The sequence below is a fragment of the Lampetra planeri genome, chromosome 2 (genome assembly GCF_965212315.1).
Source record: "Lampetra planeri chromosome 2, kcLamPlan1.2.h2, whole genome shotgun sequence".
Lineage (NCBI taxonomy): Eukaryota > Metazoa > Chordata > Hyperoartia > Petromyzontiformes > Petromyzontidae > Lampetra > Lampetra planeri.
In genome coordinates this window covers 4,102,547-4,120,347 of record NC_136108.1, presented here as the reverse complement: position 1 = coordinate 4,120,347, position 17,801 = coordinate 4,102,547, and the positions used below count along the sequence as shown (strand labels likewise).

Below are 17,801 nucleotides of genomic sequence, written 5' to 3'. Positions count from 1 at the left end.
TATCTAACCGTCCTGCCGATTGTTCGAATAACTTTAATCGGAGTAGACGGAATGTATTTGCATAGAAACGTGACTTGGAAACCCAGTAACATATGCTTGTGAAACTGTGTCTTTGTGATTTACTTTCTTGTTAACCATTCACCCCCCCCCCCCCTTTCACAATTCCGTTGAATTGCGAGTTCAGGTTCACCATTCCTTTCAAAAGAATATTTTTGGTCTTCGTGCATGTCGAATCTACAGGATTCCCATACACCAATCACATACATTATACTACATATAACACATACTACCAGGGGCGGTTTCTTCATTAGGGCGATTGGGCGACGCACCACCAATGTCATTCAACCACAGAGTCACGCTAGCCGCTACTGTGCCTCTGGATATAGTCCAATCAGCGTCATGCTGCGTTCTGTGGAGTACCGCCTCTTTTTGGGCGATTTCCCTCCGGCTAAGAATCGCCCCGAGTGGTCCCATAGACTTACATTCAAAGATGTTTTTTTTCGAACGGCGGGCGCTGCAATGCATTCTCTATGGCTTCCGGGAGGGCTCGCACTAACGTGCTTACGTCATCACACGTAAGCACGTTTCATCCAAAAATATTATTTGTCGCCACCTAGTGGAATCTTTAATAAAAGAAACTGAGTGGATTGTAATAATAGTGAGTACAGTGATACCTCGGTTCACGAACTTAATTCGTGAACTGACTCTGGTCGTGAACCGAATTGGTCGTGAACCGAGGCACATTTTCCCATAAGGTTCAATGTAAATCCGGTTAATCCGTTCTGACCTTTTTTTTGGTTTTTGAAACACAAAAATATGAAACAAATGACAATACACATTACTGTAGTACTGTACAGTATAGTCATGTATAAAGAGAGAACACTAACCTTGCTTGAGATGACTTCTGGCATGGAGGAAGGCAGGTGGGAGGCGGGTGGGAGAGAGTAAGCACTCAAACGGGTGAACTGTACAATACAGTAAGTACAGTATTGTACAGTAGTACAGTACTGTATGTGCTAAAAAGCACACCAAAAATCAAAAAGTCACTGAAAGTGTCTTCACAGTACTCACAGTACTTCTTTCTGTGTCTCTGCTTCTCTCCACGATCTTCCTCAGGAAGTCACGACCACGTGACAGCCTGGAATTAGCATAAAAATGGCTGCGGCTCCTGTTCGTGAACCGAAGCGGAGTTCGTGAACGGAGCATATTTTTATGAAATTTTCTGTTCGTGAACCGAGTTGTTCGTGAACCGAAGCATTCGTGAACCGAGGTATCACTGTATAGAAACAAACAAGATGTATTGTAAGAGTCACTTTATTTTTCATTAATATTAAAGAAGTGAAGTTGCCTTTACATGCTTAAGCTGTTAATTTATCCATTGCATGGGTGGACCTTATCCTTATCAATCATCCAGACATTTGCCCCCCCTGAGAGATTTTGCAGGAGCCGCCACTGCATACTACACACATTCGTCAATGAAACTGCCTTAAAATAAATATATATACAGTGATAAGCGACGTTTTGGACAATAGCCCTTCTTCTTAGCATATGCCATGAACGAATGTTTAGGGTTGTTTTTACTGTAGTACTAAATGTTTTTTTTTATCGACATGCCTAGAAGCTACACCGACACTCACATTATTCTGACCCAAAATATACACCCTTTTACTCATCCTGTCCTCTGCCCTTCTACTCGTCCACTCACCCTGCCCTCTGTCTACCTAACATGTGATCATTTCAACTCTCTGGGATCATCCACGTATGCGATATGCTTCTCCGCCTTCCACTCATCGCTTCTTCTGCTACCCCACCACTCACCCTGTGGCTCACTCATCTGCACGATGACCCCCCCCCCCCCACTCCAGAAACCCAGCCAAGGTCCTCTATGGACAACTAAAAACAAATTAACCCGTAAAAACAAAGTTTTTCACTATAAATCCTTTATATGCGTGGCGGCTAGAGTCCTCTCGTCCTCTGGCTTGAGATGGCTGCCACCTATGGGTCAGATGATTGCATTGCACCATTAAGCAATTGGTAATTAAATATAATATTTTTGTCCTAAAAAGTGTAAAATTTTGAAAAAAAAATTTCACGAACATTAATTTTCACGCACAACGAGTCTGTGTGGAAAATGTCAGCTCGATTGGATCACGGGAAGTGGGTTAAAAAACGACCGAAAGATTTGCACGGTTGTAAGCAAGCAAGCGAACTTAATATAAAGGATTTAAAAACCTGGAGTGGAATAGCAGTGAGGGAAACGGGGGGTTCTCAGAGGTCTTGCATCGGGTCACCTTTAAATTTTCTTTAGTACAGTCGTGTTTGTGTCCTTGTTGAGACGGAAAGAATATACTGGAGTAAAATTACATCGCGTAAGAAAGTACATGATGTTTTTATGTATGCCAAACACATCAAACGTTTGATAAGCAAAGTGTTATGTAAACAGATGCGTCAATGAGCTTCAAACGTTGTGCTCACTACAGTATATAGATATTCAATGTCTTGCTGGGGGCATTAGGTATATAATCTCACCTTATATTGCTTTATACATCTTGTATAAGGCGACCTATGCCAGTTTGCCTTTAGGGCATGACTGCCAAATCCTGTAACTTAAATCATGAGGGTCTTGTTTAAACATGTAGCATTCTTTTCAAATCACAAGTGATACTTTACCAGAAAGTGTTGAACGTTGACTGAGCATCTTGCTGCCTTGTGTTGTACATTATGGTAACCTTTTGAATGGTTTGGATTAATCAGGTTACAGACAAACTTGACATGTTAATAAGCGTCACCTTGCACTGATTTACAAGACCAATTTGTATGTACGTACTACAGTACTGTCTAAACTAACTAACTTTCACCTCGCTAACTAGCTTTCACGTAACTATATGTTACTTTATAAAATTGGCCTTTAGCTACATAATCTTAGCAAATAATATCAGACAGGGCAGTGGGGTTGTACAATGTTGGGTTGTGGCATTGTGATTAAAAGGTTGGTCTTATGAGGACAGACCGAGTGTAAGGGGAAGATAACCACTGTTATGAGAAGTTATTTTACGTTTTAAAGGCTTGGGGGGACCTCTCAAGATTTTAAGGTGGGCAATGCGTCATTTTGACCAGTGCATGGCGTGAGATTTAGTGTCGCCAGCAGTCAGATCAAAGAGAGAGGTGCTTATACTGGTAGGAACCTCCTGGTTACACCAGCCCACAGGGGATTATTGTGTCCGTCACAATAATCTGGGTGGGGCTGGGTGGAGAGGGGAGGGGCTGGGTGGGGAGGGGCTGGGTGGGGAGGGTGGGGAGGGGCTGGGTGGGGAGGATGGGGCTGGGTGGGGGGTGGGAGGGGTGGGGCTGGGTGGGGAGGGGCTGGTCACCCCGTGGTGCCCTTATAAAACTCAACGTTTAACCTACTCACGCCGGCTTGTGCCCGCCCTCACAGTCGGGCATATTTGCGGAATACACCACGCCGCCGTTGACCCTGGCCATTGACCGAGCAACCCAACGCTCCTACCATCTGCCTCCGCAGGAATGTGTTTACTGGCTGTAAAGTGTGAGCAGCCTTGGAGGGAACTTAGGTGGTAGCTGGGGAGACATTTTAATCATTTGTTTTATTCTATTATAGTTCAACCAGACTTGAAGTCACTTGATGTCTATTGACAAACATTTTGCGTTCGCAGTAAGTAGGCAGTCAAAAGTCAAAGTGATCACCTGCTCAAATTATCTCATCTCCCGTTCATAACCCTGAGCAAGTGGTGAAACAATCACATGTATGATACGCGAGTCTGTCCACAGGGCAAACCACTGTTGACTTTCTTTACCAAGTGGTACTCAATCATTATTGTGTCGGAGAGTGGGATGATGGGCTGATAACCCCCGTCCAGCATTTCAACTCGGAACCTCGTTTCGAATTTGAGCCGCTTCACCCTACCGCTGAGCCACCACATGGCCGATTGATATCTGAGCGTAAGCACATACAAAACAACCTTAATAGATAAAATATATATATAAAGTTCGCGACGTTTCGGACATTGTCCTTTCAAAACAGACGGGACATTGCGGTTTTTTTTATTTGTGCTCGTACAATTTTTTTTAAATATATTTGCTATAATATATTTATATAAATGGTATCTCTCCTTGTTTTACACAAGACATTGCACGCCTCCCGAACAAGAATGTGGAGGAGGATGTTGGAGGTGGACACGGGGTGGGGCGGGGCGGTGTGGGCGGGGGTGCGTCACGTGCTTCGCTTCCGTTGCCATGGCCATCCGAGGACGCCCGCGCGCGCGATGACGTCACGGATCCACGTCACCGGTTTTCGAGGCGGAGGCGGCGGCAGCAGCAGCAGCAGCGATGGCGGCGCTAACGCGGCTTCGCGTGAACGCGGCCCTCATGCGCTTCGGCGCCATCGTGCTCACGCGCTTCCCCTTCTGGAACTGCTTCAGCATGCTCATGCTGTTCGCCGAGCGCGCCGACAGCAAGAGGTATATACGCGGGCGGTGCTCCCGAGACGAGAGCTCCCCCCCCCACCCAAAACCCCATTGAACGCCGCGCGCCGCCCCATGTTGAATAGCGTTAATAAGCGCACGAGGCGCTTTTGCAAAGTGTACCCAATGGAGCTTCAAGTGCCCACGTCCGATTGGACCGCGTGCGCGTCCTTAGACACGCCCCCCCCCCCGCTCGCTATCTCGGCTCGTGATTGGTTGGTTGGTGGGGTGGTTGCACGTGGCTATCAGAGGGTTTTTTTTTAACCTCTGGATACCGAGACCCCCTTTTCGTTAATCAGCCGGGAGTCAATCCTCTTTTGTTACCCGAGCGATGGGGACGAACACGATTGTATCGCCCGTTGCCATCTTGTGTCAGCGTCACGCGGCTTCGTGGTTAATCTCCACAGCAAAGGCCTTCATAAGTTTTAGCCAAATCTTTTACGCTCTTGAGATGTATAACCGGCTGATTAATCGCCCCGTCTCTTCTTCTCTAGAAGGTCCATTCACTTTGCCTGTCACTCCGCATGATCATTGGTCATCAGCCCTTATAACCACGCATAATTTTGGTATGCAGGGTTATTGCATTCCTTAAAGGTTATTGGACAGATTTTTGGCAAAGCAATCGGTCATATGTTACGAATCTCGAGGACTTTAATTGAGATCTGTAAGGTTTTCTCTGTTGTCTGGAGACATCTTGCAGAATTAGCAGACTTGCATAGGAGGCATACATAATCTACGGATGTTGACGTAGGCATACTACACCACTTGTTTATGGTTATCAATTATGGTGGCTGATTTTTAGGACATTGTGTTAGTACACAAGGAGCCAAGTAGTCATTTGCCACCAATGACAATTACTTTTAGGATGGTTTCCAAAACCTTTTGTCTGGTGTTAAAATTGTACTTTTAAACTTTGAAAGCATTTGCAGAAGTAGGATATTGCGTGCTGGTGACATTACCCAAAATTTTAAGTTTGAAGAGTGTACAAGCAATAATCTTCATTGTAGTGTAAAATGTATTTCAATGGGAATTTCTTTAAGTACATTCAATTAAGTAGGTTAACCGCCTTAACCCAATTTGTAGCCAAACTAAGTATGGCTATGGTTAGGGTTAGCAACTGTTCTGTCCCATTGCAACTGCACTAATCATCCACTTTGTGTACAATAAAGCGATTTGACCACGTGAAATAACAATGGTGTTCTGTTTTCTTTATCAGGAAGCCAGATCTGACAGTGCCATTGCTCTATGTGGACCTGGGAGTGGCTGTGCTGTGTGCCAGCTTCATGTCATTTGGAGTGAAGCGGCGATGGTTTGCATTGGGGGCTGCGCTGCAGATCGCCTTCAGTGCCTATGCAGCCCACATTAGTGGGCAGGTTCTCTATGGAGAGTGGCTCAAGGTGGGGAAATATGTTAGCATATCACACTCGCCACACATACAGTTGTATATACTGTTTCACATTTAAGCATACTGCGCATATGCTATGTACACAACAGTATAGAACTCTTACTTTTCCAAAATGAACTATGTGAGGACCCATTTCACTTTTCTAGATTCGGTTAGAGCTCATTGTAGTGGTGACTGGGTTAGGTTGTTATTTATTAAAATAATGTATTTTATCATGAAACATTTTAAACATGTACAACATAAGCCAGCACACTAGCACTCAACTAAATTTATCCTCGTCTTGCTTATGTCAAGATTTTAAAAGTCGACTTTACCACGGTTTTTTTTTGCTGGTAAGAATTCACAGCATTGCCATCTAGTTCCGCGTCTATTCAAACTGTCAAGCATTCCAACGCTCACCGGCAACTGTGATCACGACTAATGTGTTCTGAACTAGATGTGGAGCACCTGTTTATTAATTGGGATTTCCATACAGTGGCTTAAGCCTTGCATCCACGTATGCATTGTGAAATACATTGTCTAACAATGGGCTCTCACCTAGTTCTGCAAAAAGGAAGTGATTGCTGTACTGTTTCCCTATAACTATTAAAATCCTTATTTGAATGGATGTGCACTTAATATTGTTGAGGTTCCAAACTTGCTTTATGCCATAACCACACAGATTCGAAGATGAAATTGAATTTTTCAATGGGCAGTCAAGCTTGGAGGAAATTGCTCTGTAAATAATTTTACCCAGATATTTATTTATATTCACAAAATTAATTGCTTATTTTTTTGCCTCAATTGGTTATCAATGGATTTAAATATATTTAAAGCTCATGCACAGCCAACACTGTTGATTGGAATGGTGCAAACTTGATTACAATAACTCATAACTTTTCTCCTAGTCAGCCTCGTGCAGTTTTTCATTAAATTGATGGTGTGTACCAATATAATCCGTGTATAAATATCCATATTTATTATTGCAACATATGTTCATTGCAGAACATATTACCGAGAAAGCCTCGTTCTACATATTTTTTTAATGTAAACTTGAATTTTAGAAAGTGTATACATTGTGAGTGACTCTTGCATCAGAATACACACGGCGTGCGTTGAACTTGATGTTTTTAAACGGAAAGGTTGTGTTTGCCTTGTGGATTACAGGTAAGGATGTACTCTCGGACAGTGGCGTCAGTGGGAGGTTTCCTGGTGCTGGCCAGCGGTGCTGGGGAGCCTTACCGCCAAAAGGCCCGAGCCAGGTCTCTTCAGACGATAGGCCAAGTCTTCCTTGGCATCTACCTCATCTGCCAGGTGGGAATCTTGCACATGCGAACATTGACACGACTGGTACCTCAGAAAGTACCCGTTCAAAGTTTACACCAATGCTACCAGCTGTGGAGATTTCTTTAAAAAGGTCTGTCCTCTGGGAAAACGCATTTAATGATCACATGCAATGTATCGACCAACCATCAGTTTTAAATATGATTTAATTTAAAGTTGCCACCAGTACTATAATATGTACAGTTAGTCTAATGTCTTGTGTAATTTCCAGCTATGTGGTTCATGTTGGCAGACTAGAAACCGATGTAGCTTGTTGTGAAATTTCTCCAAGCTAATGAGTTGCCATGCTCGTGGGAAGACAACCAGTTTGTCAGGTCTGTCATAAGCTTCCTTTTTTATTTTTGTGATAGCTGATGATAGTGTTTATATGTGCTGGTGCCATCTACTGAACCATTAAACTTAACTTTTTATTTCAAACATGATTGCCAAATTACCGTATATGTCAATCTTCTGCTGGGTGAGGGCTTCCCCATGCCATGCAGGTCATTCGATGATATTTCAACCATGCTGGTCAGTATGGGTTGAAGAAGGGGGGAACATAGATGGGACATAATACAGTATGAAAAAATGTTTTTGCTGCACTGGTCAACAAATCGGACAAAAGATTTCTTTAAATGTCAAATGCGCATACTGTGGTGCAGGTGTGCACGTGTAACCTGATACACTAAACAGCCCTTGAGTCATCATGACATGCTCAGTCATACCTGTGGCTTCGAAACCGCTGTTACTTCCCTTTGCACAGTTGCATACAGTTCAGTACGATGCATTGCAACTCTAAATATTAGTTTGTATAAGCGGCACATATATTAATCTTGCTAATATGAAATTTGGCACGTAGACTTTCGCGACCAATATCCATAATGCAGGTTTTTTTTTGGGTTAGATCGCGTAAAATATCTAAATGTGTCATTAAACCCGCCACCACCCGACACAGCCAATTAGTAAGGTTTTTCACTTAAACAGAACAGGCAAATTCGTTACTAGTACAGCACACCGGTGTGTTGGAGAGCCAATCCACAACATTTATAATCTGAGTACGACGTTTCGCCAATAATTGCAACTAGCTTCAACAGGCGACAGCCAGAATTTGCGCGGATCTAACCCCAAAAAAAATCTGTATTATGGATAAAATTTGGCTTTACCAGATGCTCCCAACCAGAGCTTTCTGGATCCCAAGATGGCTGCAATCTTAATTGAGTGGTCTGTAAAGTAAAATTGTTAGCAGGGGTTTGCAGAGGACCAAGGTGACTGCATTCGGAGCAAGGAATGTAATTTTTGTGTTGGATGTGACTAGTACATTGTTTATCACTGCACTGGATCCACAAGGTTTGCATTGTGAGCTGTGGTTGCCAACTGCTGTTGTGCCATGCCGTGCATTTGTGTAGCATTCACCTCTAATTAATGTTAGATGCGTCAACGAATATGTCACCTTATTTGCAGTACAACCACCGAATAAATGGGTAAATTGAACATACAAACATTTATTCACAGCACGAAGATAAATTAATGGAAATCTACTTATATATATGACAGTTACCTTTGACACTCGCGTTGAGGTTCTATTGAATCAATATAAATAGATATCTAGCTTTAATCAGGGTGTTAGAGAAGTTACACATTTTAGGTGTCTTTACAGTTTCTACTTGTACATTTGAAAATATTTGACTCTGCATTGTGTTATATTGTGTAATGTTTTAAATTAATTAAAAATTGTGTTCTTTTGAAAGTCATATATTCTTTGAAAGTGCATGATTGCACCAAGAAAATATATATAAAACGCTGTTTTCATCTGACTGCAGGGAAGCCATTTCAATGTTCAAACTCTGAAATATATGGCTGGGTTCATTAATTGTTCACAGAATGCCTGAAAGGTAAAGTCTATATAAAGGAGCTTTTGACAGTTAACAGCTAAATTATTCATGGAATTGTACTCTCAGATAATTTCCCTTGTCATGATATATTCTGCATACTCTTGTTGAGTGGAACATTTTCCTCTTTTTCTATAATTAAATGCTCAATCTAAATTGAAATCTGACTGATGGATATTTTTTTCATAAAAATTGTATTGTTAGACATCCCATTTTTATCATTGCTAAAAAATGGTATGATACCTTAGCCTTGCCCAATTGTCTTCATTATATTGCTGTCATGAAATAAATTACATTTTTATATAAAGTTACAAATCAAAAATTGTCCTACTTCAATATTGAAAATAAGTTCACGTTTACTTGGCTTCTGCTGAACTCGTTTATCCATGGAAACACTTTGAAATCTGCTTGTGGTAGCTCATAGGTCTTAAGTGTATTGTGCATGAGGGGTGTAATGTTGCATCCATTCATAGTGTGATAATTTTGGAGCTCAAGCCACACGCAATTGAATCGTGTGTGCACAAATCATTTGGTCTGCCAGTGGGGTTAAACCTATATTTATGCTCAAATTGGACAGGATAGGCAGTAACAAACAAAACCTGTATTGAATGTATCAGCCAGTTGTCTGGAGTTTTATGGTAACTTACGAAGGTCTATCATATATGTTGACTGACCAATGCAAATCTGTCCACAAAATACAGGGCAGGTGCAGAGCTCTGAACGTGTACCCTGGTTACCAGGCAATGCATTGTAGATGAACGTGCATTATTACGAGTACGCAGGAATGGCACGGTTAAAACTGATGCACTTGTTGTTGTTAGTGGCCCCAAACTGCAATAAACACTTGTTCTTTTGTATCGACACTCTTGTATAGGAACACGTTTCTTGTTAAATATCGCTACGTGTGATCTTTAAATGATACATTCATTCCTATTTAAATACACTTGCTTAAATTTGCTTGGGGCTCAAGGAAATACTGTAGGAATCAGGGTGTGTGCCAACAAGAGTTTTAATGGATGAAGCTGCTTTACAGTTCAAGATCAGGTTACACAAAGGGCTGTTTCAGCTCTTCGAGATTGCGCTGAGCCTGCTGGACTCCTGCTGACAGTGGCAGGTGTATTTTGCAATCGTCTTCCAGTCGTGTGTTATAGTGGTAAGGTGATGCAGTAAATTAATGGGCAACACTGTGCTCAGACTTTATTTGCAGCCTCACAGTCAGATATCATTTGTGCAAACGCCCCTAATTATTTTACATTTTTCAACTAACCCAATAAACTTACTGACCACAATGGCAAACAATTTCGTATCAGTTTGTGTTAAAATATGTACACATATAGCCATGTTGACAGGTACATTTTACTTTAGTGCAGTGGGGGAGTTGCCCTGTCTCAAATGTTTAGTATTTTATTCATCGTGTTATTTCATTGGAGCACTTGCCAACTATTCCCGCATAGTATTTTTTATCTGAAGTCTGTAATCAGATATGTAGAGTTTTGGTGAAAAAAACATCGTTGATTGCATATCTGCTTCGTTTCTTTCCACTATGATATGGTTGAGTGCCTCTCAATGCTGTTGCATTCGTGTTAACTATTCTCATCCTCGTCTCAAACGCTATTTCTTAACCTGGCCAATTTATTCCTCTTCATGTGAAATTATTATCCTCGCACTTGTAGCAGCCGCCATTACCAGTGACCTCACTCAAGTGTACTGCTGTTGGTTGTCACTTGTTCACATTTGCTATATACAGATAGTCCCCGAGTTACGATGGTCTGACTTATGATATTTCGACGATCTTACGATGGCGATAGTGATACGACAAAATTGTAAAATATTTTCAATTTTGCGCGGCAGGTAAATGCAGCAGCGTACGAGGTACGATACTGTACGTTGGGACGCTGCCAGGATGTACGCATCTCTCGCCTTGTGTGATGCAGATAGGATTGTTTCCTGAAAAAAACTTTCTATTAAATTGCAGTAAATATCGGTAGGCTAAGAATTTTCCTTGTTTTTTTACTTTACATTGTACTGTGCAATATAGTATAGTAATTAATAAATACATACAGTATATAGTTTATACAGTACGGTACTGTAAATTGCTCTGTTTTGCTATATTATCACCATTCTTTAAGACTCCTGGGTAGGCTAGGCCATCTTCGACTTACGATATTTTTGACTTACGATGGGGTCGTCGTAACGCATCTTCATCGTAAGTAGAGGACTACCTGTATTCCCACGTTTAATTTTGCACGTGCTTAGATGTGTGTTTTAACTAATCTCGTAGTTGCTGTTAAACATTAAATAATTATTGACGTTATTCTTCATTTAGAAATACATCATAAGCCGTGCGAATGCAACTGGTCCATAAGGGCACATAACTGAATTTAGCTGTTAAAATCGTTTTTGTTTCCCCAACGCATTAGTTACAGTCCAAAATCCACCGTTAATCATTGGCATTATTTGTCTTCTGCTCTATCACTCTCACCCTGCTCACGTGAAATCCGCGTGCTCTCACTCAGGCCTACTCGCTGCAGTACAGCAAGGAGGACCAGGGAGCTTACCTTGCACACATCGCTGGTGGTGAGCTGGTGCTGCAGGCATTCTTTCTCCTCTACGGTGTCCTGGCGCTGGCCTTCTTGTCTGGGAAATACGTGCGCCGTGCTGCCCAGCTACTGGCCATCCTACTGCCCATTCTCACACTGCTCACCGACGGGAACCTGTCCTACTGGCACAGTCTGCGCAAAGTGGAATTCTGGCTGCAGTTGCGTCTTGTCGGCCAAAATGTAGCCATCCTAGGTGCCATGTTGCTGCTGGCCACAGATGGATAGGAGACTCCAATCACTCCAGCTGCCTCACTCATGTGCCGTCGTGTAATGACAAATATCTAATTTAGTTTTCTTGCTGCACATTTACGCTCGTGGCATTAAGTGTGCTGAACATACAATAAAAGAGACAATCATTGCAAGCCAAAATGTGTTCATGTTACTGTGTTCAACATTTTTTGTAAAAGGGAGTGTTTTGACCGTTTTGTACACATATGGCCTTTTGTCAATCCACTTCTGGTTGAGTGCTTCCCACCACACCGTATGGGTCATGGGAGGTTATTTGGCCATGCTTCACGCTGGTCAATGTGGGTTGGCAAAGGGCGAGAAGCATAGATGAGGGCGCATACAACTACAGTACAACAATGCATTTTTGGTGCATTCCCCTCCGCTGCCCAGAATGTAGTCCCATAATTGACAAGTGGTAGTGGTTGTACAAGCCCAAGCATAAAACTTGCCGTCCAAACATAAAAAATATATAGTACACTAATATTGTGGGTAATAGGCTATCAGAGCAGCCCTGAATAAGGTGGCACTTTTGTTTGGATGTAATAGTTGAAATTGATGTTGAGCTTATTGGCCTATACATCTGCCTTCGTGTTCTCATTCACAATTGTGTATCTATTTATTTAATTAAAAGTTTTGCTTCACCTGGCAAAAAATGCATGTTCTGGAGCACAGCAATTTCAGAGTTAACCTGCCAGTTTGAATTGTGTTTGGGATTTTTTTTACTCGTGTTTACAGATATGAAATCCTGGCAATGTTTTTGTTGCAAATTCATATTTAAATGTTTGTTACCCTTTAAGCCATGCTTGTAAATAGGGTTGATAAAAAATTTGTATTGGAGATTTTTTTTCTAAATTCACATTACACAATATGTCTAAATATAATTAATGCATGCCTGCTATTTTAAATTAAGCTTAGCAGGAAACAATTGATTGTACAAGCACAACAAAAAAGGCTGTTATACATATGCAGTGGGGTGCATGGCAATCCTTGAGAAATGTGTTAATTAAAAATAATTGGTGTTTAAACTAATTAATACTGCAGAAACCTTCACATTGTTTGTACAAATGAATACAGATCGAAAACGATTACATTTATGCATGCTGTAGTTAATTGTGTTGAATGAAGTTTTCTTCTTGGAAAGCTTCACATTGTTTCGTCTCCTACTGCCACATATCATTTACATTGTCCCCTACATGTCGAACTGGCAAAGGATTTCCCAGCAACACTTGAGTGAACAACATCACGGCAAAGCAGTAAACTCGCATCATACGCACAGTTCCAGCCATCAGCATGACTCGAGTTACCACCCCTGTATCATGCTATCGTAGTGAGGCTATTTTATGGCCTTGTCTTCCCTTCATTAATGTTCATGCACTGGCATCACATTATTATCTATCCTGGTTGTCAGGCCTGTTCAATCATGAGGTTTTAGTTGAACTGTTTCAAACATGTATCTTGCCATTAATCGTATCACTGTGCTACTGTGGTATTACCTGATTTGACTATAAATGGTATTTGCACACACATATGCAAGAGATCTAGAACAAAACACTGGAAATTCCTAATTGTGACATGGCCTCTTGGGTTGATGTGGCTATTTAAATTTAATGAAATATGGAATAAAATTGGTTCACATGCTTTACAAAGGTGTAGAATAATGTAGCTTACGTTTTTGTTTCGCAACCTGTTATGGATAAATCCATTTATGCGATTCAAATTATGGGAATGCAATGAACATTCTTACCATGTCTTGGCTGCTGCTGTCAGCTATGATGTAGTTTTGAGTGCTACGTAACTTGTTGCATTTAAATGTTTCCTTCACCATTTTTACAGTATGCTCATGACATTTCTACTCGTACATTAAAATTGCCTGTGTTAATATTATTAAGGAAGCGGGTGATGTACATTTGCTCGAAATTGTTGCGCATGAAATATTTAGTGAATAAAGTTTGTTATTTTTAAGAAATGTGAGCTTTATATTTCATCATCTTCCATCATCCATTGTCTATTCACTGCTTAGTGAAGGCCTGCCCATGCTGTCAACATCCCTGGCGGTTTTCTGATGCCACAATCCATCTCCTGCCCATGGATTGATCCCATTGCTCCATCTCTACAGTTGTCATACTATCGAGCATGTTCTCTGTTGACTGCCATTATACTGGTAGGAACCTCCTGGTTACACCAGCCCACAGGGGATTATTGTGTCCGTCGTGCAGGGAGGGGCTGGGTGGGGAGGGAGGGGCTGGGTGGGGCGGGGTGGGAGGGGTGGGGAGGGGCTGGTCACCCCGTGGTGCCCTTATAAAACTCAACGTTTAACCTACTCACGCCGGCTTGTGCCCGCCCTCACAGTCGGGCATATTTGCGGAATACACCACGCCGCCGTTGACCCTGGACATTGACCGAGCAACCCAACGTTCCTACCAGCTCCCTCCGCAGGAATATGTTTATCCTTCATAGTATTGTGCCCTGCCAAAGCCCACTCTCCTTAGACTGTCTCTAATTTGCATACCCTGATCTGGGTGCTACCCTCTCTCTGTTCTCATTTTAAACACGATCCACGTTCAATAAAACACATTTTTGCGATGTTTTAAAGTTTTTTTTCTCCAATGTATTTCGTCAGTAAACATGCAAATGACGCAACCCATTGTTACGAATATAATGGTGCGTTAGTATCACCTCATAACCACTCCAGTGACATACCACAGTTATTCACATCAATATATCTCTTCTGAATATCTTACAGTTGTCAAATAAGGTCTTTGCAATAGAGTGGTGGCAATGTGTGTAACGCCATGTTAAATACAAGCTCTGTGCCAGGGTTTGCAAAAGCACAATGCTGCATTTTGTAGATCTTGCACCAAAAGCGTAGGAACGGTTTGGAAGCTGAATGTGTCATCATAAAATGCAATTGCTCAACAGCCACTACTGCAGTGAACTGCAGTCTGCTTATTACATGTTGCAATAGCATGACCGCACCTAATTTAATCCTTTGTGGGTACTTATATGATTTCTGAGACCAAAAAGCCATTGAAAACTTGTTTTGTGTTGGATAAATGTGATATTTTCTGCGTGATAAGTGTATTTACCTGAGTGATCTAATCCTGAAGGTGTCCTCCTCCACAATATTTTACTTGCACCTTACATCACGTGCAATTGCATAATTTACATAATTAAAAGCCTTCCATTTTAAAGTGGTAGGGCTTACGTAGCCTTGCACCTCTGACTAGGACAGTTGACTACGCACGGTGCGAAAGAAGTTCAACATGCATACGTCGCCTTCATATGTGATTTATCAATTTTATAAATGCTGTTCCATATATTTCATCTGGAATGGGGGGGGGGCGATGGCTGTTTTGTTTCGACTTGCTCTTCTGTTTTCGTTCATTCGTGCAGTCATTTTAAGAATGTTCGCCAGAATGCTTAACCGAGATGCGGCTCGCGTTGACGGTGGCATTTGGGGGGAGGAACATGAAACGACGGAACATAGACAACGCCTAGAGGAGGATGCACACGGAAACTGGCATAGCTATTGAAATAAAACATTACTGAATAAATGCATACGTACTGCTGCGTACGTTTTTTTTGCTACTCTCTTGACGTCCTTTTAGGTTCTATCGCGTGTTGTTCGGCATGTTGTCTGACGTTGTGCTTCACGTGCTTGAGCTTCGTTAGGAACCGAAGAACACACGGAATAATGCAAAAACACACCAGAGAGCTATTATATAATACATGACACGTGGTTACAACTTTGGAATGGCCATGTTTAAATTACAAATACTGTACCTTGAAGACTCTTCCCATATATTACACTTATAATCTTGTGCCAACAAGAGGCAACATAAGCTAGAATTCACTACAATTTGTTTAAGTATTTACCAACTTCTGAACTATATTCTTGGTTCTTTCGGTAAAGTTACGTAGAAGGGAAATAATAAAATAATAAAAATATAAAACAATACAATTATCACGACGTTTAGACTGCAACACAAGCAATCATCATCAGGTGTGAAATCCACGGCAAGGCTTCAGGAGAAATCCACAGCAAGAAAATTTTCTTGCTGTAGATTTCACACCTTATGACGATTGCTTGTGTTGCAGTCGAAACGTCGTGATAATTTAATTGGTTAATATTTTTATTATTTTATTATTTTCCTTCTACGTGACTTTACCGAAAGAACCAATAATATGAATCCCTGCAGTCACGAAAGCTTTAAATCAAAATTTTAAACTCCTGAACTGTTGCTATTCTAACAAAGGCAAATACAAAGATCCCCCCACATAGCCTTAACATACTGTTAGGGAAAGTGTTGTTCGCTCGTACCTATGAAGGCCAGCACAGCACACAGAGGGGTGAGTGACCAGCACCACCCCAAGCCGCTTTTGTCTCCCCAGTGGGAGACAAAGGTACTCATTTAAGGCTGAGTCGACATAGGGGAGGCCCAGGACCGGCTCATATCGTGATTGGTGTTGGGAGCAGGAACAGAACTCAGGTCGCCAGGTTCGTAACGCAGTGCGCTAACTGTTAGACTACCACTCACAGCTGATATTCTAACGAACACTGATTCGCAAGCAATTTAGTGTGGTCATGATGTATAATGCCATGTTTCATGTCCAGAAACAATTGTATGAGTCGACAAATTGTGCACCCATTGATCATTGGAAACGTGCAATTATATTGGTAAACAAATGTGACGAACATGCAGATAATTATGTTTAACAAAAAAAAATTGTTCCTGGGTAGTAAGTGTTATTTCATAATTGCTTATGCCTCAAAAGTACAGAAAATGGCTATTATTCCCCACAAATTTTGCTTTTGAGACCAGGACAGTGATATTTTGAAATTTACCTATTTTCAATGAGAAAACGTGGTGTGCATTTGTGTCTTTCGTTCACATAAAATCCTGGTCACAAAAGCAAAGTTTGTTGGGAATAATAGCCATTTTCTATACTTTTTAGGCATAAACAATAAAAAAAATTGTGTTACATAGTGAATGCTTAGCGATTGTATTTATTTAAATCCGAATACAATTCAAGGCTAAAAAGTAAAACAAAATTATGCTTTATTAGCAACATGTGTCTGGTCAATTTCTTATTTTCGTGTATCTCCCTTGAGCTTTATCAACATTTATCTGAGCAGGTTTTTAAAAAAGGTTTGGAATAGGGACAGTGTTTCAAATGTGCAGAAAAAAACATTGCATGGCCAGTGCCTTGTGTAATGGTTTCTGAAAAAATAAATGGTCCGCGATAACAATGAACCTTTTGTGACACAGCAAGCACACTGGGCCTGCCCTGAGAGCTTCGTTGTCAATGGCGAAGGCCATGCAAGTGCACGTACAAAGATTTTGTGTTTTGTTTATATATCACAGAATTGGTATATAATGGCGCTGGCAGACATGCATGTTATTTTGAAGCTGCGTCTAAAATTAATTCAACTCGCTACACTTTCGGAATAGGTTCATGCTACACATTTAATAAGGCTGTAAAACCTTTTATATTTTGATCATTTGTATGTAATTAGAAGTACTCATTTCGTTGTACCTGATTAAAATATTTAATGTAAACAAAACAAATTTCAAGTCGAAAGGCCAGATGAAGATTTTGGCACGATTGCTACAACGCGTTCCTTTGTGACATTCCACAAGTTGTAATGAAGACATTTACACATTCTTTTTCAATCCAAACTTTAACATTCCCTAGTAGCACACATTAAAAACTGGGCCCAAAACATTTCCACGTTCCCATGGGCAAATGACCATGGGAACGTGGGGGGAGAGGGGAATCCGTGCGCCCAAGGTCGAACGAGATTCGGGTGGTGGCCTTTCTCCCTCGATGGCCTTGAGCCAGGGGTGGATGCAAATTCGCACATGATAAGTCTCCTCATAACAAATCCACTGTC

The 17,801-nt window shown here is 41.4% G+C and overlaps 1 protein-coding gene across 1 annotated transcript; it reads left to right on the top strand.

Annotated features, from left to right (window-relative positions):
- Window positions 1-4,290: 4,290 nt before the first annotated feature.
- On the top strand, window positions 4,291-13,871 carry TMEM101 (transmembrane protein 101). The gene is made up of 4 exons (XM_078604411.1): window positions 4,291-4,478; window positions 5,698-5,878; window positions 7,033-7,179; window positions 11,594-13,871. Exons 1-4 carry the CDS (start codon window positions 4,348-4,350, stop codon window positions 11,900-11,902), a joined length of 768 nt encoding a protein of 255 aa, XP_078460537.1. The 5' UTR covers window positions 4,291-4,347; the 3' UTR covers window positions 11,903-13,871.
- The last annotated feature ends 3,930 nt before the right edge of the window (window positions 13,872-17,801 follow it).